Here is a 26,813-nt window from a genome sequence, read left to right as displayed (position 1 = left end):
AGGTCAAGGTTAGGGGAAGGGTTAGCTAACATGCTAAGTAGTTGCAAAGTATCAAAAAAAATAGTAAGTAGTTGAAATGTTGCTAATTAGCTCAAATAGTCTGTGGTAATATTCGAACTCTCAGCCTTTAGGTTGCTAGCCGTTCACGTTATACGTCAACCCATACACCCCGATCAAGCACTCTACTTTCGTTTTTGCCTTAAGTAACCATCTGTCTTACGTAACATATCACACAAAATGCTCCGAGACCAGATTGGAATCCCAGAAGTCTAGGAGATCTCCACCAAAGCCCTATGCCCTCCTTACCATTTCTCTGTGACAGATGACCTCTCATGCTCTACTGTCCCCCAGGGCAGGCTGCTAATCTCAGTCCATCCCCCTCAGCCCGTCATTGCTAAAACACGGAATTAACAACACATTTGATGGATGAACACCAATTGAACTGAATGAACAGGTTAACTGTGAGGCTTAACCCACTATGTACACATGCACAACCCACACACTTATCCCAGGTTTAAGACTCCACAGGGATGAAAGAGTGGGAAATAGAACGATGGTCAAAAATAGACATGGGTTCAACACATCTACATGTGCTGTATTGGCTATGTGTTTATGTGTGTGTCTGTGGCTCTGTGTGTGTGGTGCATTCCTGCAGCGCGGTGATGACAGTCTTGGGGCTGGAGGACAGGGCTTAGGTCAGAGGGGGCTGGGCTCAGCTGAGGAGTAGAGGGGACTGGGTGGTAGAGGGGGCTGCAGCTCTCTGGGTCTGGCTCCTTGGATGGTGCTCTGCTCTGCCTCTGTCTGGATTGTGAGAGGTCCTGGAATAGCTCTGTGCTCTGCTGTGTGCTGCTGGCCTGGCAGAGAGAAGCAGCTGGTCCTCTAGCTCCGCTGACCCCTGCCTCTCCCTGACTGGAGGAATCCCTGCTATTAATGGAACATTATTACAAAGCACTATGTGACTATAGCAGCATTACAAAGGGTAACCCCGTCATCGGCCAAGCTAAATCCTATTCAATATTTGTGATAGAAAACTGAATTCAATAGACTAATGGAGTTGAGCCAAAATTATGTGGCCTGGCCTGGCCAAGCTCCACCCACAGTGTCACAGACGCTCTGGCACTTTGTTCATCTACTGTATGTAGAAATCTGATGTTAGGTTAACCTCTTGAGATGAAGCGTTGGAATAAATCAATTCACTATTTTTCTGCTTTTGTGTGTTTTTTATTAAACCGTTTGTACGTCTGATTGGATTCCACCTTTAACCTTTGTAGCGTTTGGTGAATTTGATCAACTCGGGTACCTTGTAGACTTGTCAGAACACGTTCAGTTGCACTTAGACATAGTGGAAGTTTGTGAAACCAGCATTCTGTCTCTCTCTCCTTGTGGTTGTGGGCTCTGCCTCACAGGTTACTTGATATTCAGTTAGAGATGTATTTATTATCCAGCAGGGCCTGTAGGGCACTGGTAGTGATTGGCACCAGTTAGTGGGGTTTGGCCGCAGCCCTTGCCAATCCAATCACTGTAATCCAGTGAAGGGCCAGAGGGCAATGAGCAGCGGCAGCCAGCACAGTCTAGCCCTGCGTAGCCTAGCCTGGCTTAGCTCAAGAGGCACAGAGTGGCAGAAACAACATGGGCATGCACTGTTTGGCAAAGCCATGCAGAATCCCCAGCACAGATCTGGAAATATACTGTAGAAAATCCTTGTTTGAGAAGCAAATCTAACCCAATACAATATTCAACTTCCTTTATTAGTATTCATATCAACACTGCAAGCACACTGTCTCATAGCAGATGAGAAAAGAATGTTCACAGCTTGACGGTTTGGCTATGCATGACTGGACCTGAAATAAAACATGTCCTTACCACACTAACAGTTTTCTCAGGAACAGCTTGGCTAAGTGCCTCGACAAACACTTTGAACAGTTGAGGAAAACAAATCAGACTTTCATGCAAACTCACACAATCTCAGTCAGAGAATGCAAAGAGACAAATGAGGAAAGACAGTGTGGCAGGCACATCATGGTCAGGTTGACTGTTATATGTTTATTAAAATGCCAATGTCTACAAAGTCTCCATCCGTTTCAGATAAAGGGCCAGTCTAATATGTCAGTCCTGTCATCACTCACCTGGCTCTGAACATTTCTGGCCTTTTAAAGGGGTTGCAAAGAAAGATTAGCCTCACAAGCCGCCTGGCTTGCGAGTTTACATGAATGGTTCACTACCACGGAATCAGCGCATAGGTAATCAGTCTGGTACTGTAATTACGAGGCTAAAGCAAGATCTCATTTCAAAAGGTCTGATTGGCCAATTAACATTGACATTCAAAAGAGTGGAGCGGCAATGATGAGGTACATTACTGGACCTGGCATTCAGAACTAACAGGTGAGGCATAGGGTGCATTGCTATCCAGTATAGCAGAATATTGGACCTGTCACTCACTCTGTCTCCTGACAACAGCTCAAAGCCACCTGGATAGACATGGAGTTCATGGGGGGGGGGGGGGGGGGGGGGGGGTACTAATCCAGTACTATTCTGCTGCATTGATGTCTGAGGGAAAAAACTGTGTTGGTTGTTTGCGATATTACAACAACAAAGAAGTTACTGCAAACAGACGTGCCAGTGTCACTATTCAGGATTCCAGCTTTAAAAAGTTAGCCATTTCTGTACTAAGAAAATGTAAAACATTTAAAACCAAAGATGAACATAGTGTGTGACTTCAAATATATACATTTATACACTTGCCATTATAATAGGAGGTGATCTTTGTGCAATGGATGCATGTTAACTAGGATGTCAGTGTGTGGGAACATATGTTGAGGGTCGGGCTTGGTGCCCATCAAAACATACGGGCAAAATAATTTGGTGAAGTTTATATAAAAGGCATCCAAAAACCTATTATTCCTCTATTTCCACAGCAACAACTCCAATCAAGCCCTTGTTATCCTATCCTTATACAGTACAAACTGTATATTTACATAAATGTGTATTTACATTTGTCCAATAGATCAGTTCTAGTACTGTACAAGCCATTATATGTTGTTACAGTCAATGATATGGTAAAGAAACCCCCATGTAGACATAAGTATAGGTAAATAAAGGCACACAAACAAACAAATACACAATCAAAGTCCCACATGGGACCATATAAAACATGTACAATGTGCTCGATGACTATTGACAGAAGGCATAATCAAACGCAAACTAAGTAACAAATAGAGAGAGCCCAGAGAACATGGCAGTTGGCTTTGGGTGTGAACAGGTGAGGAGAGATGTCTGTGTTGGGCCTGATTACATTCTTAAGTTCAGCACTGTTTCTGAACTTTACTGTTCATGACCTAAACCTAGGGACCACAGGAGAACCAAGCGAGTAGTGGGACATATAGCTGACCACATCTGACGGTCAACTGACCAGGCAGTTCAGTGAACCAGAGAGGAGGAGGCAGTGAGGACAAAGCAGAGGTAAAGGCAGCAAGGGAGAGAGAGAGAAATGCAGACATCCTACATCGCACAAACACAGCCATGCAGTCCAGCTCCCGCCAACTAACAGAGAGCAGCTGGGGAAAAGCCGCAGGTTGGCTGGCGAGCACCTCTTCTTGTCCTCCTTCTCATCCTCCTCTTCTGGCTTTTCCCTCTTGTGAATGCTCACCACCTCTCTCCAGTGCTCAGTGGCATCATCAGTGGAGGGGAAGGGGGTCTCAGAGTTGGTGTCATGGTAACCCCAAGGCAAACAGAAGGGTGATGAGGGTGATGGTGATAGCTGGGTGGTGTGTTGGGGTGTGGCCCACAGCTTTCACAGCTACCTGTGGAGGGGGTTGAATGGTAGGGACCTGGTGTGGGGGCTCCCTGGCTCCTGGGCTCTTCCCCAGTGGAACCCCAGCAGTGGCCACGTCCACTCTCTCATTCTCATCTGGGGAGGGAAACAGAGAGAGATACCAGATAGAGCTATTACTGTCACATCAAAGAGGTAGAAGGGGAAAGACAGAGAGGACAGAACGATTAAGACAGAGGGAGTGAGGTATCCTAACACAGACACACACAAACCTGTTACAGGAGATCTACAAAACCTTAGATCAGTTGAAACTCGCTACTGACAGATAATACACTCACAAAACAAGGAGACAAAAATGAATGTTTACAGTAAATTTGTGAGAACAACTGTCAAAGATGAACCCTACTTGGTTTCATGAGTTTCGCAGGGTTTTCACCCTCCGCAGCTTTAAATCAAGGGTGAGCTGTGGTGAGTAAATCACTGAGACAGTAACGGGACTGATAGTGGTATATAGTGAATGTAATGACAGTTAACATGAACCTGACAGCAGTTACAGCTAAAGCCAGTTAATGATCCACAGACATACAAGCTCCTGTGTGTATGTATAGTATGCAAGAACACACACAAAGTATTTAGATATTCATTTGCATAGGCCTATTGCTTTTAGTCAGATGGCCGTCCACAAATACACATAATGTACCAGTCAAAGGTTTGGACATGCCAACTCATGCAAGTGTTTTTCTTTATTTGTATTATTTTCTACATTGTGTAATAATAGTGAAGACACAAACTATGAATTGACACATATGGAATCATGTAGTAACCAAAGTGTTAAATCAAAATATATTTTATATTTGAGATTCTTCAAAGTAGTCACCCGTTTCCTTGAAGACAGCTTTGCACACTCACCAGCAAAGCACCCCCACACCATCACACCTCCTCCATGCTTCACGGGGGGAACCACAACATATGCATATCATGTGTACACCTACTCTGCGTCTCTCAAAGACACGGCGGTTGGAAACAAAAATCTCAAAGTTGGACTCATCAGACCAAGAGACAGATTTCCACCTAAATGTCCATTGCTTGTGTTTCTTGGCCCAAGCAAGTCTCTTCTTATTGTTGTCCTTTAGTAGTGGTTTCTTTGCAGCAATCCGACCATGAAGGCCTGATTCATGCAGTCTCCTCTGAACAGTTGATGTTGAGATGTGTCTGTTACTTGAACTCTGTGAAACATTTACTTGGGCTGCAATTTCTGAGGCTGGTAACTAATGAACTTATCCTCTGCAGCAGAAGTAACTCCGGGTCTTTCTTTCCTGTGGCGGTCCTCATGAGAGCCAGTTTCATCATAGCGCTTGATGTTTTTTTGCGACTGCACTTGAAAATTCCGCATTGACTCACCTTCCTGTCTTAAAGTAATGGTGGACTGTCATTTCTCTTTGCTTACTTGAGCTGTTCTTGTCATAATATGGACTTGGTATTTTACCGAATAGCCCTATCTTCTGTATACCACCCCTACCTTGTCACAAAACAACTGATTGGCTCAAACGCATCAAGGAGGAAATAAATTCCACAAATTAACAAGGCACACCTGTTAATTGAAATGCATTCCAGGTGACTACCTCATGAAGCTGGTTGAGAGAATGCCAAGAGTGTGCAAAGCTGTCATCAAGGCAAAGAGTGGCTATTTGAAGAATCCCAAATATAAAATATATTTTGATTTATTTTGCACTTTTTTGGTTACTATATGATTCCATGTGTTATTTCATAGTTTTGATGTCTTCACTATTATTTTACAATGTAGAAAATAGTAAAAATAAAGAAAAACCCTTGAATAAGTAGGCGTGTCCAAACTTTTGACTGGTACTGTACATATACACAGGTGTGCGCGAGTGTGAGGTAAGTTTTAATCAATCAGTGTGTCTCCCTGCCCAGGCAGGCTGGAGGCTTGGTTTGTCCTCAGAGAGTCGTTGTTCCAGCAGATACACAACACATGTCTCCAGGTGCCCCTCTTCTGCTCAACGGCACTATGTGTGTGTGTGTATACAGTGCCTTGCGAAAGTATTCGGCCCCCTTGAACTTTGCAACCTTTTGCCACATTTCAGGCTTCAAACATAAAGATATAAAACTGTATTTTTTTGTGAAGAATCAACAACAAGTGGGACACAATCATGAAGTGGAACGACATTTATTGGATATTTCAAACTTTTTTAACAAATCAAAAACTGAAAAATTGGGCTTGCAAAATTATTCAGCCCCCTTAAGTTAATACTTTGTAGCGCAACCTTTTGCTGCGATTACAGCTGGAAGTCGCTTGGGGTATGTCTCTATCAGTTTTGCACATCGAGAGACTGACATTTTTTCCCATTCCTCCTTGCAAAACAGCTCGAGCTCAGTGAGGTTGGATGGAGAGCATTTGTGAACAGCAGTTTTCAGTTCTTTCCACAGATTCTCGATTGGATTCAGGTCTGGACTTTGACTTGGCCATTCTAACACCTGGATATGTTAATTTTTGAACCATTCCATTGTAGATTTTGCTTTATGTTTTGGATCATTGTCTTGTTGGAAGACAAATCTCCGTCCCAGTCTCAGGTCTTTTGCAGACTCCATCAGGTTTTCTTCCAGAATGGTCCTGTATTTGGCTCCATCCATCTTCCCATCAATTTTAACCATCTTCCCTGTCCCTGCTGAAGAAAAGCAGGCCCAAACCATGATGCTGCCACCACCATGTTTGACAGTGGGGATGGTGTGTTCAGCTGTGTTGCCTTTACGCCAAACATAACGTTTTGCATTGTTGCCAAAAAGTTCAATTTTTGTTTCATCTGACCAGAGCACCTTCTTCCACATGTTTGGTGTGTCTCCCAGGTGGCTTGTGGCAAACTTTAAACAACACTTTTTATGGATATCTTTAAGAAATGGCTTTCTTCTTGCCACTCTTCCATAAAGGCCAGATTTGTGCAATATACGACTGATTGTTGTGCTATGGACAGAGTCTCCCACCTCAGCTGTAGATCTCTGCAGTTCATCCAGAGTGATCATGGGCCTCTTGGCTGCATCTCTGATCAGTCTTCTCCTTGTATGAGCTGAAAGTTTAGAGGGACGGCCAGGTCTTGGTAGATTTGCAGTGGTCTGATACTCCTTCCATTTCAATTTTATTGCTTGCACAGTGCTCCTTGGGATGTTTAAAGCTTGGGAAATCTTTTTGTATCCAAATCCGGCTTTAAACTTCTTCACAGCAGTATCTCGGACCTGCCTGGTGTGTTCCTTGTTCTTCATGATGCTCTCTGCGCTTTTGACAGACCTCTGAGACTATCACAGTGTAGGTGCATTTATACGGAGACTTGATTACACACAGGTGGATTGTATTTATCATCATTAGTCATTTAGGTCAACATTGGATCATTCAGAGATCCTCACTGAACTTCTGGAGAGAGTTTGCTGCACTGAAAGTAAAGGGGCTGAATAATTTTGCACGCCCAATTTTTCAGTTTTTGATTTGTTAAAAAAGTTTGAAATATCCAATAAATGTCGTTCCACTTCATGATTGTGTCCCACTTGTTGTTGATTCTTCACAAAAAAATACAATATATCTTTATGTTTGAAGCCTGAAATGTGGCAAAAGGTCGCAAAGTTCAAGGGGGCCGAATACTTTCGCAAGGCACTGTACGTGTGGTGACGTACTGGTGTTGGCTGGCATGCATTTCACTCCCTGACAAAACCTCTTCCTGCTCCCAGGAGTGTTGGCTGAGCTAAATGAGTGGATTAAGACAGTAAAGGCATCACGGACAGCCGAGGGGAGAAACAGAGCACAACAGACACGTCCTATCACAATGGCCATTGTACTCTTGCTACAATAGACAAAGGAGCTCTTTATCTCCCATTGCAATGAGGTGAGCTGTATATGATCATTACAAAATCATTATCGGAGATGAACAAACAGCCCCCATAGGCCTATTGACTTTAGCAATTGTATTGGCAGGATGTGCACATCCCAATGTGTTTGCCTGAATGTTTACAGACGTCTTGGTGAATGTAAATCTGTGCATGAGAAAATCAGTGTGGGTCCTCAACAGATGATTTAATAGCGCCAGAATGTTTAGTCACTCTGCTTCCTGGATTTCATGCCATCTCAGTCACTGGCTGTGAGGAAACTTATATTCTCTGGAGAGTCAGGCTCATTCTCATTCAATCTGCACTGGGACAAGCAGCACAAACATACAACTCTGTATGTGTGTTTGTGTGTCCACATGCATATGTAGAGGTGTGAGGGTGTATGCTTGCATGTGTGTGTGTGTGTTTAGAGGTCAGGGGTAATTGAGACAGTTTAGGGAGGAGGACATGACAGTGGATAGTGGTAGAGCAGTAGAGCTGGTGGTAATGGGGCACTAAGGCTCGTGTCTACCCGTCTACATGCCCTACAGCACTGCTGTCTCCTAGCAACGCAGGTTGACGTTTATTGTCATGAGTCTTGCCCTGGAGGCAGAACTGAGTGGTTTCCGCTAGATGGGCCAGCTACAAAGTACAAAATTGTCTGTATCGTAAAATTTTATGAAAACAAAAATTAGCTTTAGGTTTAAGGTTAGCGTTAGGCATTACAGTTAGCAGTGTGGTTAAGGTTAGGGTTAAATCGGATTGTATGACTTTGTGGCTGTGCCAGCTAGTGACCACTCTGCAGAGCCGCCTCCAGCACATGAGTCATCTTAATAAATGCCAAACTGCCCTAGCAGCCCCAGAACATGTCACTGGGGATAGAGTGGAGACACACAGCCAGTTGGTGAGTGATGAGCAATGCCCAGAGTCCCCATGCTAATAAGCCCATTTAACCTTTCCAAAGAAGAGGTTAATGTGTGCGTGTGTGTGTTTGTGTGTGTGTGTATGACGTTGACATTTCCAGAAATCTTCAGTGACGAGGTCCATAGGGATAATATCAGGAATTGCTCTAAAAAAAAGTCTGCATACAGTATGTGCCCACGCCTGTGTCTATGTCCATGTATACAGTGAATATGAGATGTGAACGTAACGGAGTTGACGATTTCATCTTAAATCTTCCCATAAATCCCATTGTGACAGGGGAAATGGAAGCTTTTAGTGTGCAACAGGGAGTGGCAATTGAATGCAAGCTTCACAAATGTTGCATTATTGTTAAAACATTCCAGACTGTTTATCTATGGGTAACAGGGTTGACGCGTTATATACTCGACCCGCTCAGTTGTCCACCGCAAAACCAGAAAATGATGTCAAAATGCTGAATCTTGGCACTTTAGCAAGTCTTTATTAATGTAAAAAAAAATCTGGATTTATTGAATTCTCAATGTGATCTATATTAAAAGGGCACTTCATTGAATATAACATTCAATATTGGCCCACAATTTCTACTTAAAATATTAAAGGAAAACAAAAAGCTATGAATATGAATTTTTTATGGTAATGTGTGTAATTTGAGGGTGTACTGTATAGGAATGAATATGTCCCAGTTACTATGAAAAGGCTGTTACACAGTGTGATGGGTTAGTAGTGAGACACTGCCAGGTTTGATGTATGCATCCTGAATTGTGGCCAGACTACGTGTCTGATAGAGACGTCAGGTCCTACAGATCTGGGCTGGGGAAAGAGTCCCTCAGCTCTGCCTGCTTTCAGCTTGGGCGTCGTGGGGGTTGGCATATGCAAGGGGTTTGCAATGGGCAACAGCAGGGGCTCTCGAGCATGATGAGGGGAAATAAATCACCCAGCCGGGAGACATCGCCGTGACAACCCAGAGGAATTCGCCCAGCGAGCGGAGCCAGACAGGGTGAAATATGGAGGAGATCTCAGACCCAGCTGCAGATGCTTGCCTCCCTGCCTCTGCCTGGCTTCCTCTCTCACACTGACATGTTCATGAGAGGAGGAACACCATGCTCCATCAGGATTTCTGTTTGTCACAATCTTCTCATGACTGATGAGCTCATTTTATCCCTACAGGCCATTGCTCGTGGTCTTTGGCTGAATGGAAATATGTACTCTAATCAGCCAGTTTCACCTGGACTGCCCTTGTTTTGGATACAGTAACAGTTGTGTAACACTCAGCTTTTTGACAAAGCAGGAATCATAAATATGTCAAATGGCCAAAAAACAAGAGATTTGGCAGGGCAGGAATGTCATTAAAACAAAGTACGGACGTGTGGTGTGTGTGCCACTCCTAACCATCTGAGCGAGAGCGTGGCGCTTCAGTGTCACACTATTACAAGGCAACAGTCACCATGGCGGTTGGAACATGTGACAACGTCCCGTCGGTAGGTGGGTCGGGACGTTGTGAGATCAGACATGGGGAATTGAGACACACACACACTCCCCCAAGGCCAGAGGCATCAGGCCAGTCAGTCATTAGCCTGCTCCAACCCAGGGGAGGAGCAGCAGTCAAGCCCCACTGTCAACACCCACACAGGAGGAGAGGGGTGGACGCCCCATTTTCTCACCTTCAGTGACAGCTAGTGGGGGAATTCACCCAGTACTGTGCTGTGTGACTGTATGCTGGACAGGTGTGTCTTGGAGATGGCCCGTGACAACAAACAGGAGATGCAGCATGTCAGGGCTAGAACACAGGCAGGATTCAGATTGGCTGAGGTGAGGTCACCTTAATTATAGTTTACCATGCTGATGCAGTCTGGCGGCCCTTTATGTGGAAACCACCAGTCTTATAATTATCCATACGCACATACACATACCAGGACATAAGATACGGGCTGGGGTTTCACTGTGTGACACATGCAAACAGTGGTATGAGCTCCTGCCAGAGACATATGTGGTACCGGTAAGGGAGCATCCTTTGTGCCATGTCTGTGACAGCTGATGGATATGAGGGAGGATTGAGGTGTGGACTGTGAAGGGATGAAAGACAGTGTGAGAGAAGCAAGGCGTTTTCCATAGACTTGTTAGACATAGACAGACATAACTCAACCACTCAACACATGGAATATTCAGATATGGCATTCCTGAGATTCTTAGAAGCGGTACTAACACTCAGATTGCACATAGTGTACAGTCCTAGAGATTCTCTCATTACATCAAATATTACCATCTACATAGTTGAGGCTGTACCAGATATACAGACAATAGAAGAGAACAGACACACACACATTTACCCATTGATGTGATGTGACCTTGAGTGGGGTTGGAGGGGGGCAGGGGGGTAAAGGTATCCCTGTATTTCCAGCTGAATCAGTAATGAGCCTTTCATTACCTTGGCCAATATCCCTTAGAGAGGACTGGCTGCACACAAAAAGACCTGAGGCAGAGACTATACTGATTGTACACAATTGGACTAGACTGGCAGACACTACAGAACTGCTTCTCTCTCAGCCTTTCAGTACAGTATCTTTCTCTCTCTATCTGAAACAGTATATCTCTCTAGTGATCACACGACTGTCTCACCAGGAAAACTACCTTGGAGGAGTTTGGGAGGCTATTTAAGATGGAAAAAGATTATGCTAAAGCGTACATTTGTATGATAGCACATTAACTTGTTTGAGTGCTCATGTATACTGTAGATGACATAGGCTAAGTATGGGTTGCTGCTGGGAAAGTAGTCTGTGGCTGAGAGGCATCTCCACTGGCCAATCTTAAAACCTACAGTACTACAGCAGTGCTTTTCCTGGTAATGATGATGATGATGATCCACAGACAGAGACAGAGAAACTCAGGGAACAGGAAATCCATATTAGCCCACGGCACTGGATAAACCTAGCAATTTAACTGTAACTAACACACATTCCTCTTCACAGTCCAGGTGTAAACACACACACAATGCTGATGTAAAAACGATGTGGCAGAATTAAATAATGTTTAACATTTTGTAGAGGTACATGCAAATACAAAAAAAGAGTGGGCATGTTCATCACTGTCACTGTGTTAAACGTAGAGGCAGACAGTACATTACCCATCTTCCCTGACTGTCCTGTCAGTAGGGTTATAAATATTGTCAGCAACAATGTGATGGAGCTTTGGCACAGAGTCCGACCTCTAGTACATCAATCAATATCAATTACAATCTCTATCACACCTTTACTTCAACACCGATAACCAGACAAACGTATATCAAAACAAGGCTGCCAGGTGAGGTGAGGTGTGTATATCCTCCCTCCCCACTAGGTGAACACAGGTGTTTGACCTTAAAATGAGCCAATTTCCCTTCCCATGTCTGCCTGTGCTTAGGTTTAATTGGCTGTAAAACAATATACATTCATTCACACAGCCCAGCAATGAAATAGAGCCACACAAACAGACAAAGGAAAATTGAAGCCACGTAGCCTACAACCACACTCATCCATACATACATACTGTATGGACCCAAACGTACATTGCATGGTCAGGATCAACCTGTTTCGCTCTCCATCTTTCTCTCACACCACATCTGACACATGCACAGACACGCACACACACACACACTGGCAGTGTAGGGAAGGGTTGTGTTACACCGAGCTGCAGATTTCACCCTCAGCAACTATTTATCAGGCTCCAGAGCTGAACAATCGCATAGAGTTACAGATTGAGTATGGAGTCAGAGAAAGGAGCCAGTCTCATTATAGGCCTTATTATTCTAGCCTCTAACCACAGCATATCTTTATCAAACAAATTATATTAATTTCTCTCCTGATGATTCACCTTCATCAAGGTGAAACACTGGCCACTGGCTTAATTTATATAATCCTCACTAGCTGTTGTATAAACACATTCAGTGCTCTATTCACCATACCATAATGGGAAAACTGAACTACAACAGTATACAATTATCAGAAGAGGCTGGTGGGAGGAGCTTTAGGAGGACGGTCTCATTGTAATGACTGGAATGGAATTAATGGAACGGAGTGAAACATGCTGTTTCCGCCTCCCGAGAGGCGCAGCGGTCTAGGCACTGCATCGCAGCACTTGAGACGTCACTACAGACCCGGGTTCGATCCCAGGCTGTCGCAGCTGGCCATGACTGGGAGACCCATGAGGCGGCGCACAATTGGCCCAGCGTCATTCGGGTTAGGGGAGGATTTGGCCGGGTGGGATTTCCTTGTCCCATCGCACCCTAGCAACTCCTTGTGGCATGCCGGGTGCCTGCAAGCTGACGTCGGTAGCCACATTGGTGCGGCTGGCCTCCGGGTTAAGCAATCAGTGTGTCAAAAAGCAGTGCGGCTTGGCGGGGTCGTATTTCGGAGACTGCATGGCTCTCGACCTTCACCTCTCCCGAGTCCGTATGGGAGTTGCAGCGATGGGACAAGACTAACTACCAATTGGATATCATGAAATTGGGGAGAAAAAGGTAAGTATGTTGTTTCCATATACTGTATGTTTGATACCGTTCCATGGTTTACAATGAGCATCATTCCCAATTAAGAAAGGCCATATTGACCCACTCTTGCATCACTAAAAACTTCAACATGAATCTCAGCTAAAATCCTCACCACCAACCCATCTTCCACTCATATGTTGCACAAACAAATTTGTACAATTGATAGAAATCCTTTTGAAATGTCTGTGTCAGTATATCTTAAATATGGTTTGGATCATATGCATCTATCCAGTGTGTGGGCAGAAGGATCCATTCTAGATGAGTAGTAACAGTGAGAGAGCACAGTGAATCTCTCATTCTTTAATGAGGGTTATTTCCCACCCCTGGGGTGCCATAGACAATGCATTACTGACTCTGCACTCAATTAGACACTACACCCGGCACATTCAACCCAGCGACAAGCTGTTTACCACCACACACACACACACCATTACTTTTAATTACAAACGTATTACTATCCAAAGACTTGTGAAAAAGCATCATATTGTCAGTCATCCATCAGAAAGAGATACTGTATATGGTATATTGCCATACTGTAGCATAATTACTTCGGTACAAGTCATATTGTAATCTGTCACTTGTACATGACATGTGGAACATTTTCATGATCAACTTCAAATAACTGCAAACCGGGTTGTTTTGTTGGAACAAGGTTTGAGGTTTAGGCCGCATTTCGCTCCAGGCATGAATGTCAAAGCCTCACCCAGGGATGAAGAAAAGCTCCTAGCTCATCTACTGTAGCCTACGTCCTATGCATGTCAGGAGCCCAATGCCATAGTTACTGAGAGATAAACGTATACCAGGCGGTGCCAAAAGAAGACCCTCAAAATTATCAAAGACCCCATTGCCACCCAAGTCATAGATTGTTCTCTCTACTACCGCATGGCAAGTGGTACAAATACACCAAGTTTGGAACAAACAGGACCCTGAACATCTTCTACCCCCCCCCCCCCCCCCCCCCCCCCCCCCCCCAAGCTATAAGACTGTTAAATAGGTAGTTAAATAGTTCACCAATAGCTACCCGGAATATCTGCATTGACCCTTCTTGCGCTAACAGTTCACTGCTGTTACTATTAATCCTGTTGCCTAGTCACTTTATCCCTACCTATATGTACACATCTACCTCAATTACCTCGTACCCCTGCACATCGACTCAGTACTGGTACACCTGTATATAGACAAGTTATCATTACTCATTGTGGATTTATTTTTCTATTTATTCCTTGTGTTATTTTTAAAATATACAATGTTTTCCACTATTTCCCTTTTTTTTCTCTGCATTGTTGGGAAGGACCCCGTAAGTAAACATTTCACTGTTAGTCTACACCTGTTGTTTACGAATCATGTGACAAATAAACATTTGATTTGATTTGTAATGAGATCGTGTAGTCATGGCATAGGGAGCAATCTAATACAAGGAAATGCCCTGTTCTGTCACCGTGCCACATAAACAATGATCAGCCCATAGGGAATAGAGGGAGAGAGTAACTGGTTTAAGGAAGGACTGATTGAATTATACAACAAGCTTGTTCACAATACATACATATCATTAAATCCAATCACAGCGAAGTTTTAGGGGCGCTTAGATCACAGTAACAATCATATTATAAGTACTCTCATAAAAACTGAAATCCAATGCAGATTTCACTGGAAGGCAACAGAACCAGAGCTGCAGCCACTGTCCAGCCAGTACATTTACACTGTGTTAAAACAGGACTAAAAGAGCCAGAGGAACACTGGTGTTGGCAGTGACAAACAGACCCAGCCCCACTGACCCTGAATGTGAACAGTGTGCACACAGCACTGGGCCAGGGGTCTGCTATGTTCTACTCTGCCTAGCTCAGCTGCTCTCCATCTCTCCCCTGGGGCCAACGCCGCCACGGATATTATCAGCTAAGCACTTTAATTTCCCCTGGCCTTCCCCTTTATCCATGGGATCTGCCTGGAAGACCAGAGGGAGCACAAAATGGCTGCTGCTGCACTCCGTAGCAGATGTATGCATGGCAACACACAGAGAAAGAGAAACTGTCTTTCTAAACTACGATTGATCTGCTTTGCCAAATGTGCAGACAGTGCGCTGCTCACCAGAAAATTGATTGTGCACAAGGGGCGTTGTTACTGGGAACCTCAGCTCTATGTACTGTATTTATGAGGAAGGGGTTCAAATATGTCAACGACCATGCTTTGCGAACAAGGTGAGGCTTATGTCTGACTGCTCTGATGTGTTTAGTCAAGCAGAGTTCCTATGTTCCTCCTCCCATTGTAATAACCAGGGTTACAGTATGTGTATTTTATTCCATGCATAGTAAATCCTCAAACTTTCTGTGAATGGTGGCAAATAACGGCCAATCAAAACGGGGATACACATCAGCATCTTTTGCGTGGCGAAGAATCTCATTTGTCAGGAATTGTACATTTGCCTGGGCGTGTTATTTTAATTTTACGGCCGCCACAACGCAACGGACCAGCCTCAGCCTCACGTCACCGTGGAAGACTAATAGGCCATGCAATGCGTTCATTTCCTCAGCTGCCTTCATAAGCAGACATTTCCATCTCAATTTAAACTTTGAGAGAGGGAGTTGCATGAAAGGGATCCGAGACAACAACATTAGAAACACACTCACATTAAATATGAAAGACCAGACCGAAAGCGCTCGTCTAGAGTGTGGTATCCTAACCTTGCATTATTCTATCAAGGAGAGAGAGTGACAGTAGAGGATAGACTAAGGTAATGTAAAATATATCGACATATTTTTTAGACTAAAATAAACATTTTGCCTGCTAATCAATAGGACATCAATCATTTCTCAATCAATCAAAACTCTAATTAAATGAAATGTACACATCAATATTTTACCATTAAGTTTAAAATAACTGTTCAATTGCTAGATGAAAAACAAAAAAAGTATATGTTCCCACAACTCCCCCATAGTGAGGTCTTGTTCCTCACAGTGTCACTGAGGTAAGCCATGTAAGTGAAAGATGTTTTCTGAAACAAGGCTAGTGAAGACATTGGGTCAGATATTGTAGGTTATGAGAGTTGTGACTGTTTAAGAATGGTTGACTATTTGCTTCCGTTTGTGTTCTCTTTGTTGTGTTGTCCTTGAACGAGACCCTGGAGACCACGGACCACCTTGTATCCATAGCAACAGAGATTGTCCCAGGAAAATCCCAGATCATTCCTCTCCCGGAGCAGTGCATTTTGGGAATTCTGGAGGGGAGGATATGTTCCATTTCTCTGGGATGGTCAAAATCATAGAAGGTGGATAAATTAACACGTCCTACTCAGCCTGTTTACCATTGAAAAAAAATAGTAAGTTCCGGTCTGCTTAACAGAGGCACCAAAGCATTAGCAGCTGGGTCTGGTCTGTTTAGTTCATTGACTGTATATGAACCCCAAAAAATTAGGGAGTGGGAAGTTTCGCTTTCTCTTCCGTCTCTGGTCCTAATTACATTACCATTATTGACATTGCAAAAGGGCGGACCTGTCTCAGCAAAGGAACTCTTGTTTATTTGAGATGAGAAAATCAATTTAGAATCCTAAAAGATTCCAGAAGAAAAAGAGAAAGATTTGATCCCAGCCTCGGAGTGAAAACCTCATCCAAACAGACCAGGGGCTGGCTATCCGTCTTGACTCCAATCATTTTCTAAGTAAAGAAAATATTCCTTTGATATTGAGAAACACATTATTAAAGCAGAGTGGAATCCAACAGCAGAGTGGAACCACATTGTCATCAAACAACAGCCAAACACCACTGCAGATTCACCACGACCAAGCAATAACTCATCATAGCACAACTACCATGACATCATGGGAGGACCAGGCCAATCTGACCAGGGTATCATTGTAGGATTAGGAGAAAACTTAATCTAGCTCAGAAAACAAAGATAGATACACTGTAGTGAGAGGAGAGAGAGAGAGATAAATAAAGAGAAAGATCTGTGATTCAATATTATCTAACATCCTGACACAGTAGAGCGTAGCTTTTCTGAATATCTCTCTTTGGGGATCATAGAAAGTAACTCCGTGACATAGGCATAGTGCACTATGGAAGCTTTACTGTGGAATAATCAACATATCCCCTTTTCCATTCTGTTACTGAGTTATGATGTAGCTTCACGTATACATACATACATACATACAATCATACATACAATCATACATACAGTACATACCTATGCTGGGGTAGAATTAGCTCAAAACAGGATGGATGCAAACCTCAGTCGAAACCTCTCCTCTCATTCTACCCTTTGTATCCCCCACACCACCATATTGGACTACTATTCTAGTCATACCTGTACATCTGCTCTACTACCATGTTCTCTCTGTCCAACTATTAGTCTCTACTCTAGCTGACCTGTATAGCCTCCCATCCTCAGCCACCCCCAGTGTTATCTCACAGTGCCTCTCCCCTGTTCAGCTTCCATGTGATCCCACCGCACAATCTGCTTCCCTCAGCAGACGGAGAGATGGAGAGAGAGAGAGAGAGAGAGAGAGAGGAGAGGCAAATGGGTAAATCCTCCTCAGCTCTCTCAGGATGCCCCTTCTGGCTCCATTTTGTGTGTGTGTATGTGTGTGTGTGAAATGAGAGCACAGAGAGGATGGCCTGCATTACGCTTCTGTATGTGAACTTTAGGAGTGCTGACAGTATGGGGAAGAATGGACCCATTCTATCAATGTAAGTCCCAGTCCCAGTCTCACACAAGTACAGAAATACACACACCTTTACATGCTCACACACACATTCAGTGTGACAACAATTTATGAGAATCTGTCAACAGACCGTACCAGCTGTATCCAAATCTAACCTTTGGCTTTGACGGAGTGCAGAAGAGTAAAGTAGTGAAACAAGGCTCTTGCTTTCCAGCAGTCACACTTCACTGAGCTACAACTCATTCTGAAATTCAGCTTCTAGGGACTTCGCTATGGGAAATGAGCGGGATCAGTGCTCGCTGTGTGTTGTACGAGTTACATTAAGCCACAAACCATACTCATGAATACTCACGAATACTCATTTAATTGTCATCGTCACAGCTAATCTCATTTAAAGGTGCAACCTTTACCCTGCTTGTTCACTGCTTTCCCTATTGAAGGGATTTGTAACCACTTGCAAAGATAACCATGTCCAGTCATCATTACTCCCACTAGGTGTGTAGCATGCTGCAAACTCCCTTGTCCTTCAAATGACTTTGAACAGATGTCTTCACCAGAAGGTAACAGTCACTATAATAGAAGATTATACTTCATATAGAAATATTCAAGCTTCTCTCTCCCATCTTTCCTGCGCTGTCGCTCTTCTTGCACTTTAAATGCACCCTGGTTGAGCTGTGTTGTGGAGGACTTGAGAAAAAGCTTTTACCATCCTCTTCTGAAGAGCTCAGGCAGACTGCTGGAGCACAGCAATTACTAGCAGACAGACAAGTGTCATTTACCTGCTCCACAGATCTTAGAGCCACTGACTGAACCAGGGATCAGTGCTTATCTCTCCTCTCTCACCTCTCGCTCTCCCCTTGTTCTCTCGCGCACTGTTTCTAATGATCTGAGTAGAAGAGACTGGATGAACGAACAATCTGCAATCAGCTTCAAACCTTTTCACCTTTTGACACCTCTATTTTGGTGAAGTTGCTTTCACAAAGCCAGCTCTTACAAAGAGAAAGTGAGTGTTTATGAGTCTGTGTACACAATAATTCATCCTTTGTATTGCAGTAGTGCTGGTATACAGCCATGAGCCAGTTCTACCACAAAGAATAGAATAACAATTCAACTTGAAGTAATTAAAAAAAATGCTGTCCACAAATCAATCAGTATCCTACACTGAGGATAAACCCACACAAGACACTGGTACTTGTTTTATTGATGTGTTATTTCACTGACAGCTGTTGTCAGCCTGTTCTGCTGACCATTTGCATATAGCAGAAGATAACATCATAAGGGGAAAGTATAGATATGGATTAGTCAGAGAGGAAAAGGCAGCTAACGCAACCGCAACATACTGTATTGTAGTAGACTTGAGACACAGACAGGTTTCAATATTAGTCTCTGACATCTGACACAAGCAGCAGTCTCATCTACAGGGAGTCTAGTTGGCTGAGGTAGGAGAGAGTATGGGGAGGGAGAGGAGGATCAATAGGCAGATGAGGAAAAGGAGGGGTGAGGGAATAAAAATGAATTAAAGAGGGGGGTTCTGACTCACCAGTAAAGTCTTCCTCTCCAGATCCCTGACATCCGTCCTCATCGTCACACTCTCCGCTGGCCTCTCCTCTCGTCCCACTGCCCGTCTCCACCCACGCCCCCCATTCTGTCGCCCAGCCCATCTGACCCTGCATCTCCTGTAACACACACACAAACATATATCAGAGGTCAATTGGGGTAATCCTGTCTGAAAATAAGCCACATCAAATTCTGTACTGTTCCACTGTTCAAAACAAAACATGATTTAAATGGACAGACGAATGCTAGAGCACACAATACATACTGATCTGCTTACAAATCAAATGTTATTTGTCACATGTGCCGAATACAACAGTGACAGTTAATATGGACATAACCCATGTGCATATACATCAGTAATAAAACTGCCCCTCCCCCAAAAAATGTGAAATCAAAAACGGCAATTATAAAATTTCAGCAAACTGGTAGACAGAGCTATGAGTTCAGCTTAGATGTTCTTCCCTTTCCAGCATTATTACATCTGACTGCAGGCAATGTTGATGAGCCAGTCTTCTGCAACAGAACATTGTGCTCGTCTGCATAATGTGATCTTGCGAACAATGCATGTGACACAAATTAATAAAGTATGAAAAATAATCTTGCCATTCAGAGGACAAGTGTAACTTTTGCAGACAGCACAGATCAACGTTACGAAAACAAAATTAGGGGTTTCGTGTTGAACAAAATGTGATGATATCCAACTAGAGCCTAGTATGCTCTGTTCCAAATGTTGGTTCATCTGACAGGTGGGTAACATTTTACTTGACACCCAGTGTCATAACATGTCATGACACAGTCATAACCCTGTCATAACCAATATATTTATACCTGTTGTGACATATTGCATTTTTTTATGGCTGGTTATGACGCCTAGATTAGTGTCAAAACCCACATTTATTCAAATGAGTTTTCCCTGTCAAGAACTCTCCTTTCATTTAAAAGTTTGTTTCTTAAATCCTTTACAGTCATTTTTTATATCATATTTTAAATAACTTGTAGAAAACACACTTTATGACACTGCCAAGAAGCATTCTGACCATTCTGTGTCACTTTACTTGGACTAAGGAAATATACTTTGACACTGTCAAGAAGCATGATCATCGTAATCATATCAGTCAGATAGGCCTATCACAGCAATGTTTTGGGTTAGGGTGTGTCAAGTGTCAGCTGTGCAGAGGTGAGGACAGAGTCAGGCGCAGGACACAGAACTGAGTAAAATAACATACTTTACTCTGAAAAATAATCAGCCAATAAATCAATAAATAACACAAAACCAATTATGGATGAATTTTGGATGAAAAGCGCGCCCAAATTAAACTTCCTGCTACTCAGGCCCAGAAGATAGGATATGCATATATTTGGTAGATTTGGATAGAAAACACTAAGGTTTCCAAAACTGTTAAAATAGTGTCTGTGAGTATAACAGAACTGATTTGGCAGTCGAAAACCTGAGAAAAATCCATCCAGGAAGTAGGATTTTTTTTTTTTTTGTAGTTTTCTATTCAATGCTATGGCGGTATCCATTGACTTAGGACTCAAATTGCAGTTTCTACGCCTTCCACTAGATGTCAACAGTCTTTAGAAATTGTTTCAGGCTTGTATTCTGAAAAATGAGGGAGTAAGAGCAGTCTGAATGAGTGGACCCTTTTCATGTGCGCGTCCAAGAGAGTGCCTTTCTTGTTTACCTTTAATATTGACAACGTTATTGTCCGGATTAAATATTATTGATTATTTAGGCTAAAAACAAGGATTTAATATAAACATCGTTTGACATGTTTCTATGAACTTTACGGATACAATTAGGATTTTTTGTCTGCTTGTTGTGACTGCGTTTGAGCCTGTGGATTACTGAAGAAAACTGAGGTTTTTGGATATAAAGAGAGACTTTATCGAACAAAACAAACATTTATTGAGTAAATGAATGTCTTTTGAGTGAAACCAAAGGTAAGTGATTCATTTTATCTCTATTTCTGACTTGTGTAACTCTTCTACTTGGCTGGTTACTGTTTGTAATGATTTGTCTGCTGGGCGATGTTCTCAAATAATCGTAAGGTATGCTTTCGCCATAACGAATTTTTGAAATCTGACACAGTGGTTGGATTCACAAGAAGTTCATCTTTAAACCTATGTAAAATACTTATGTTTTCTGAATTTTTATAATTAATATTTCTGTATTTGAATTTGGCGCTCTGCAATTTCACTGGATGGTGGCCAGGTGGGACGCTAGCGTCGCCCAAACAAGGAGAGGGACGCTAGCGCTGCCCGAACAAGGAGAGGGACGCTAGCGCTGCCCGAACAAGGAGAGGGACGCTAGCACCGCCCGAACAAGGAGAGGCACCAACTTCGGCGGAAGTCGTGACAGTACCCCCCCACCCCCGGACCAGCCACCACCGGACTGAGGAGAGACACATGGAACGAGGGGTTAATACGATAATCAGGAGGAAGCTGTAACCTATAACATAACTTGTTCAGTCTCTTCAGGACTTTAAGTGGCCCCACAGACCGCGGACCCAGCTTCCGGCAGGGCAGGCGAAGGGCCAGGTTTCGGGTCGAGAGCCCGACCCGGTCTCCCGGTGCATACACCGGGGCCTCACTGCGTTGGCGGACGGCGCTCGCCTTCTGTCGCCTGATGGCCAGTTGCAGGCGTACAAGGGCAGCGTCCCAGGTTTCCTCCGAGCGCCAAAACCATTCATCCACCGCAGGTGCCTCAATCTGGCTCTGATGCCACGGTGCCAGAACCGGCTGATAACCTACTACACACTGAAACGGAGACAGGTTAGTGGAGGAGTGGCGGAGGGAGTTTTGGGCCATCTCTGCCCAGGGGATGAAAGACGACCACTCCCCCAGCCGGTCCTGGCAATAAGACCGCAGAAACCTACCCACATCCTGGTTCTCTCTCTCCACCTGCCCATTACTTTCTGGGTGAAACCCTGAGGTCAGGCTGACCGAGACCCCCAGACGTTCCATGAATGCCCTCCAGACCCTTGATGTGAACTGGGAACCCCGATCAGACACTATATCCTCAGGTACCCCGTAGTGCCGGAAGACGTGTGTAAACAGGGTCTCCGCAGTCTGTAGGGCCGTAGGGAGATCGGGCAAAGGAATGAGATGGCAGGTCTTAGAAAACCGATCCACATCAACCAGAATCGTGGTGTATCCTTGTGACGGAGGGAGATCCGTCACGAAATCCACTGATAGGTGTGACCACGGCCGTTGTGGAACGGGTAGGGTTTGTAATTTTCCTCTGGTGTCTAGGTGACTTGCACTGGGCGCACACCGAGCAGGAGGAAACATACACCCTCACTTCCTTAGCTAAAGTGGGCCACCAGCACTTCCCACTAAGACAGCGCACTGTCCAACCGATGCCAGGATAACCAGAGGAAGGTGATGTATGAGCCCAACAGATCAATTGATCACGAACATCAAACGGGACGTACTTACGTCCAACTGGACACTGGGTGGGAGTGAACTCCGCACGTAACGCCCGCTCGATGTCCGCGTCAACCTCCCATACCACCGGTGCCACCAGGCAAGAAGCCGGAAGTATGGGAGTGGGATCCATGGGCCGCTCCTCTGTGTCATACATCCGAGACAGTGTGTCTGCCTTAGTGTTCTGGGAACCTGGTCTGTAGGATAGAGTGAACACAAAATGGGTGAAAAACATGGCCGACCTTGCCTGGCAAGGATTCATTCTCCTCCCCGCCCGGATGTACTCCAGATTGCGGTCGTCAGTCCAAAAGCTTCTTTTCAGAAGGCGAGAGCCAAATCGGCATATTCAGGGGGGATGTGCATGGTGGAGACCTGGTTTGGACTCTCCGTAGTTGCACCTATGGAAACACCTATACACCTCCCTGAACACTGACGTGACCATCCCTTGAGAGCCCTCTATTGCCACAAAATAGTGGGGTCATGATGGGCCAACCAGGGAAACCCCAACACCACAGGAAATGCAGGAGAATCGATCAGGAAGAGACTAATTCTCTCCTCATGACCCTCCTGCGTTATCATACATAGTGGAGCTGTGACCTACCTAATCAGACCCGACCCTAAAGGACAACTATCTAAGGAATGTACAGGGAAGGGTACATCAACAGGAACCATCTACGAGCAAACGAACGGTCAATAAAGTTCCCAGCTGCGCCTGAATCTACTAGCGCCTTATGCTGAGAATGCGGGGAAATTCTATAGATATATACATGTGCGCAACAGGAAGCTCTGGGTGAGTTGGATGCATACTCACCTGTGATGATCCACCAGTGCTCTGCCTGCTGCCTCGACTTCCCGGGGAACCTCTCCAGCACCGACCAGCAGTGTGTCCTCTGCGGCCACAGGTAGTGCAGGAAACAGCCCCCCCCTCCGGTCACCCACCCTCCGGTGGCCAACAGGTTATCCAGCCGGATGGATAAATCCACCAGCTGGTCGAGGGTAAGGGCGGTGTCCCTGCAGGCCAGCTCCCGACGAACGTCCTCACGTAGACTACATCGGTAATGGTTGATCAGGGCACTCTCATTGCATCCCAAGCTGGCAGCCAGGGTCCTGATGTCCAGTGTGAATTCCTATGCGCTCCTCATCCCCTGTCTGATATGGAACAAGCGGACCGACGCTGCGTCTATACTTCCCCTTTCAGCGTTGGCCCACTCAAGCTCCTTCCCAAACAGACAGGAGATGAGGGCGGACATGCTCTCGTATCTCGAGGGAGCCGGGTGGACGGTCGCCAGGTAGAGCTCCAACTGGAGCAGGAACCCCTGGCACCCGGAAGCCGTCCCATCATATGCGCTCGGGAGCGAGAGCCAAATCCCACTAGGTCCAGGTGACAGAAGGGTGGACAGTGGTGTAGGTTGTGGTGTTGGTGGTGGTGTTGGTTGGAGTGAAGTTGATGGGGTTGTGGGAAAACCCCCTCTTTCCCATCGCTCCATGGTGAGCAGCACGCGATCCATGGCTGTGCCAAGATGTTGGAGCATCATGGCTGTGCCAAGATGTTGGAGCATCATGGCTGTGCCAAGATGTTGGAGCATCGCGTCCATCGTGCTGCTGGACGTGTTCCTCCACTGGTACCGGAGAACTGGGTGCACCTGCTGACTCCATTAACCTCTAGTGACTCCCCATCCCGCATGAGGGAGCGTAATCATTGACTGACACTAATTAGCATAACGCAACGGACATAAATATTCCTAGAAAATATTCCTATTCATGAAAATCACAAGTGAAATATATTGAGACACAGCTTAGCCTTTTGTTAATCACCCTGTCATCTCAGATTTTCAAAATATGCTTTACAGCCAAAGCTAGACAAGCATTTGTGTAAGTTTATCGATAGCCTAGCATAGCATTTTGTCCAGCTAGCAGCAGGTAACTTGGTCAGGGAAATCAGAAAAGCAATCAAATTAAATTGTTTACCTTTGATGAGCTTCGGATGTTTTCACTCACGAGACTCCCAGTTAGATAGCCAATGTCCTTTTTTCCAAAAATATTATTTTTGTAGGCGAAATAGCTCCGTTTGTTCTTCACGTTTGCCTGAGAAATCGACGACCACCGCCGAACACCGCCCGAACAAGGAGAGGCACCAACTTCGGCGAAAGTCGTGACAGGGTGAAAACACAATGATTATTGGATCTTCCATACCAACATGCAATAATGTATTGATTGAAGAAGCATCAATAGTACTATACTGAACAAAAATATAAAATGAAACATGTAAAGTTTTGGTCCCATGTTTCATCTCATAAATGTTCCATATGCACAAAAAGCTTATTTCTCTCAAATTTTGGGCACAAATTTATTTACATCCCTGTTAGTGAGCCTTTCTCCTTTGCCAAGATAATCCATCCGCCTGACAGGTGTGGCATAGCAAGAAACAGCATGATCATTACACAGGTTCACCTTGTGCTGGGGACAATAAAAGGCCACTTTAAAATGTGCTTTGTTGTCACACAACACAACGCCACAGATGTCTCATGTTTTGAGCGAGCGTGCAATTGGCATGCTGACTGCAGGAATGTTCACCAGAGCTGTTGCCAGGGAATGTAATGTGTATGCCTCTACCATAAGCTGCCTTATGGTAGATAAATTGTTTTAGAGAATTTAGCAGTATGTCCAACCAGCCTCACATGTAACCAAGCCAGCCCAGGACCTCCACAACAGGCTTCTTCACCTGCAGGATCGTCTGAGGGGGGTGGGGGTACTGAGGAGTATTTCTGTCTTTGGGTAAAACCTCATTCTAAATTGTTGAGCCTGGCTCCCCAGTGGGTGCACCCCTATCAAGTCATGTGAAATCCATAGACTTAATTTATATAGACCATAGACTTAATTTATTTTAAATTACTGATTTCCTTTTATGAACTGTAACTCAGTTAAAATCTTTGAAAATGTTGCATGTTGCATTTATATTTTTGTTCACTATATATCCTATAGTAAAAAGGGCTCACTATTGATGTGGCTGCCCTTGGGGCTGTTACTATAGCAGAAGAGCAGATGATATTGTTGCCCTTGGGGCTGTTACTATAGCAGAAGAGCAGATGATTTTCTTGCCCTTGGGGCTGTTACTATAGCAGAAGAGCAGATGATTTTCTTGCCCTTGGGGCTGTTACTATAGCAGAAGAGCAGATTATATTGTTGCCCTTGGGGCTGTTACTATAGCAGAAGAGCAGATGATATTGCTGCCCTTGGGGCTGTTACTATAGCAGAAGAGCAGATGATTTTCTTGCCCTTGGGGCTGTTACTATAGCAGAAGAGCAGATTATATTGTTGCCCTTGGGGCTGTTACTATCGCAGAAGAGCAGATGATATTGTTGCCCTTGGGGATGTTACTATAGCAGAAGAGCAGATGATTTTGATGCCCTTGGGGCTGTTACTATAGCAGAAGAGCAGATGATATTGTTGCTCTTGGGGCTGTTACTATAGCAGAAGAGCAGATGATATTGTTGCTCTTGGGGCTGTTACTATAGCAGAAGAGCAGATGATATTGTTGCCCTTGGGGCTGTTACAATAGCAGAAGAGCAGATGATTTTGCTGCCCTTGGGGCTGTTACTATAGCAGAAGAGCAGATGATTTTGTTGCCCTTGGGGATGTTACTATAGCAGAAGAGCAGATGATTTTGTTGCCCTTGGGGCTGTTACTATAGCAGAAGAGCAGATGATTTTGCTGCCCTTAGGGCTGTTACTATAGCAGAAGAGCAGATGATTTTGCTGCCCTTGGGGCTGTTACTATAGCAGAAGAGCAGATGATATTGCTGCCCTTGGGGCTGTTACTATAGCAGAAGAGCAGATGATATTGCTGCCCTTGGGGATGTTACTATAGCAGAAGAGCAGATGATTTTGCTGCCCTTGGGGCTGTTACTATAGCAGAAGAGCAGATGATTTTGTTGCCTGCCCTTGGGGCTGTTACTATAGCAGAAGAGCAGATGATATTGTTGCCCTTGGGGCTGTTACTATAGCAGAAGAGCAGATGATATTGTTGCCTGCCCTTGGGGCTGTTACTATAGCAGAAGAGCAGATGATATTGTTGCCCTTGGGGCTGTTACT

At 44.5% G+C, this 26,813-nt stretch overlaps 1 protein-coding gene across 1 annotated transcript in view; it reads right to left on the bottom strand.

Annotated features, from left to right (window-relative positions):
* Positions 1 to 1,727: 1,727 nt before the first annotated feature.
* Positions 1,728 to 26,813, bottom strand: part of gpc5b (glypican 5b) — a 96,115-nt gene continuing 71,029 nt past the window's right edge. Inside the window, exons 8-9 of the mRNA XM_036978156.1 lie at positions 19,277 to 19,412; positions 1,728 to 3,907 (exon numbers count right to left, since the gene is read on the bottom strand). Coding sequence (XP_036834051.1) covers positions 3,708 to 3,907; positions 19,277 to 19,412 — 336 coding nt within the window. The 3' untranslated portion in view covers positions 1,728 to 3,707. The remainder of the gene's footprint in view (positions 3,908 to 19,276; positions 19,413 to 26,813) is intronic.

This window comes from Oncorhynchus mykiss, chromosome 5 (assembly GCF_013265735.2).
Source record: "Oncorhynchus mykiss isolate Arlee chromosome 5, USDA_OmykA_1.1, whole genome shotgun sequence".
Lineage (NCBI taxonomy): Eukaryota > Metazoa > Chordata > Actinopteri > Salmoniformes > Salmonidae > Oncorhynchus > Oncorhynchus mykiss.
This window is presented reverse-complemented; position numbering and strand designations above follow the sequence as displayed.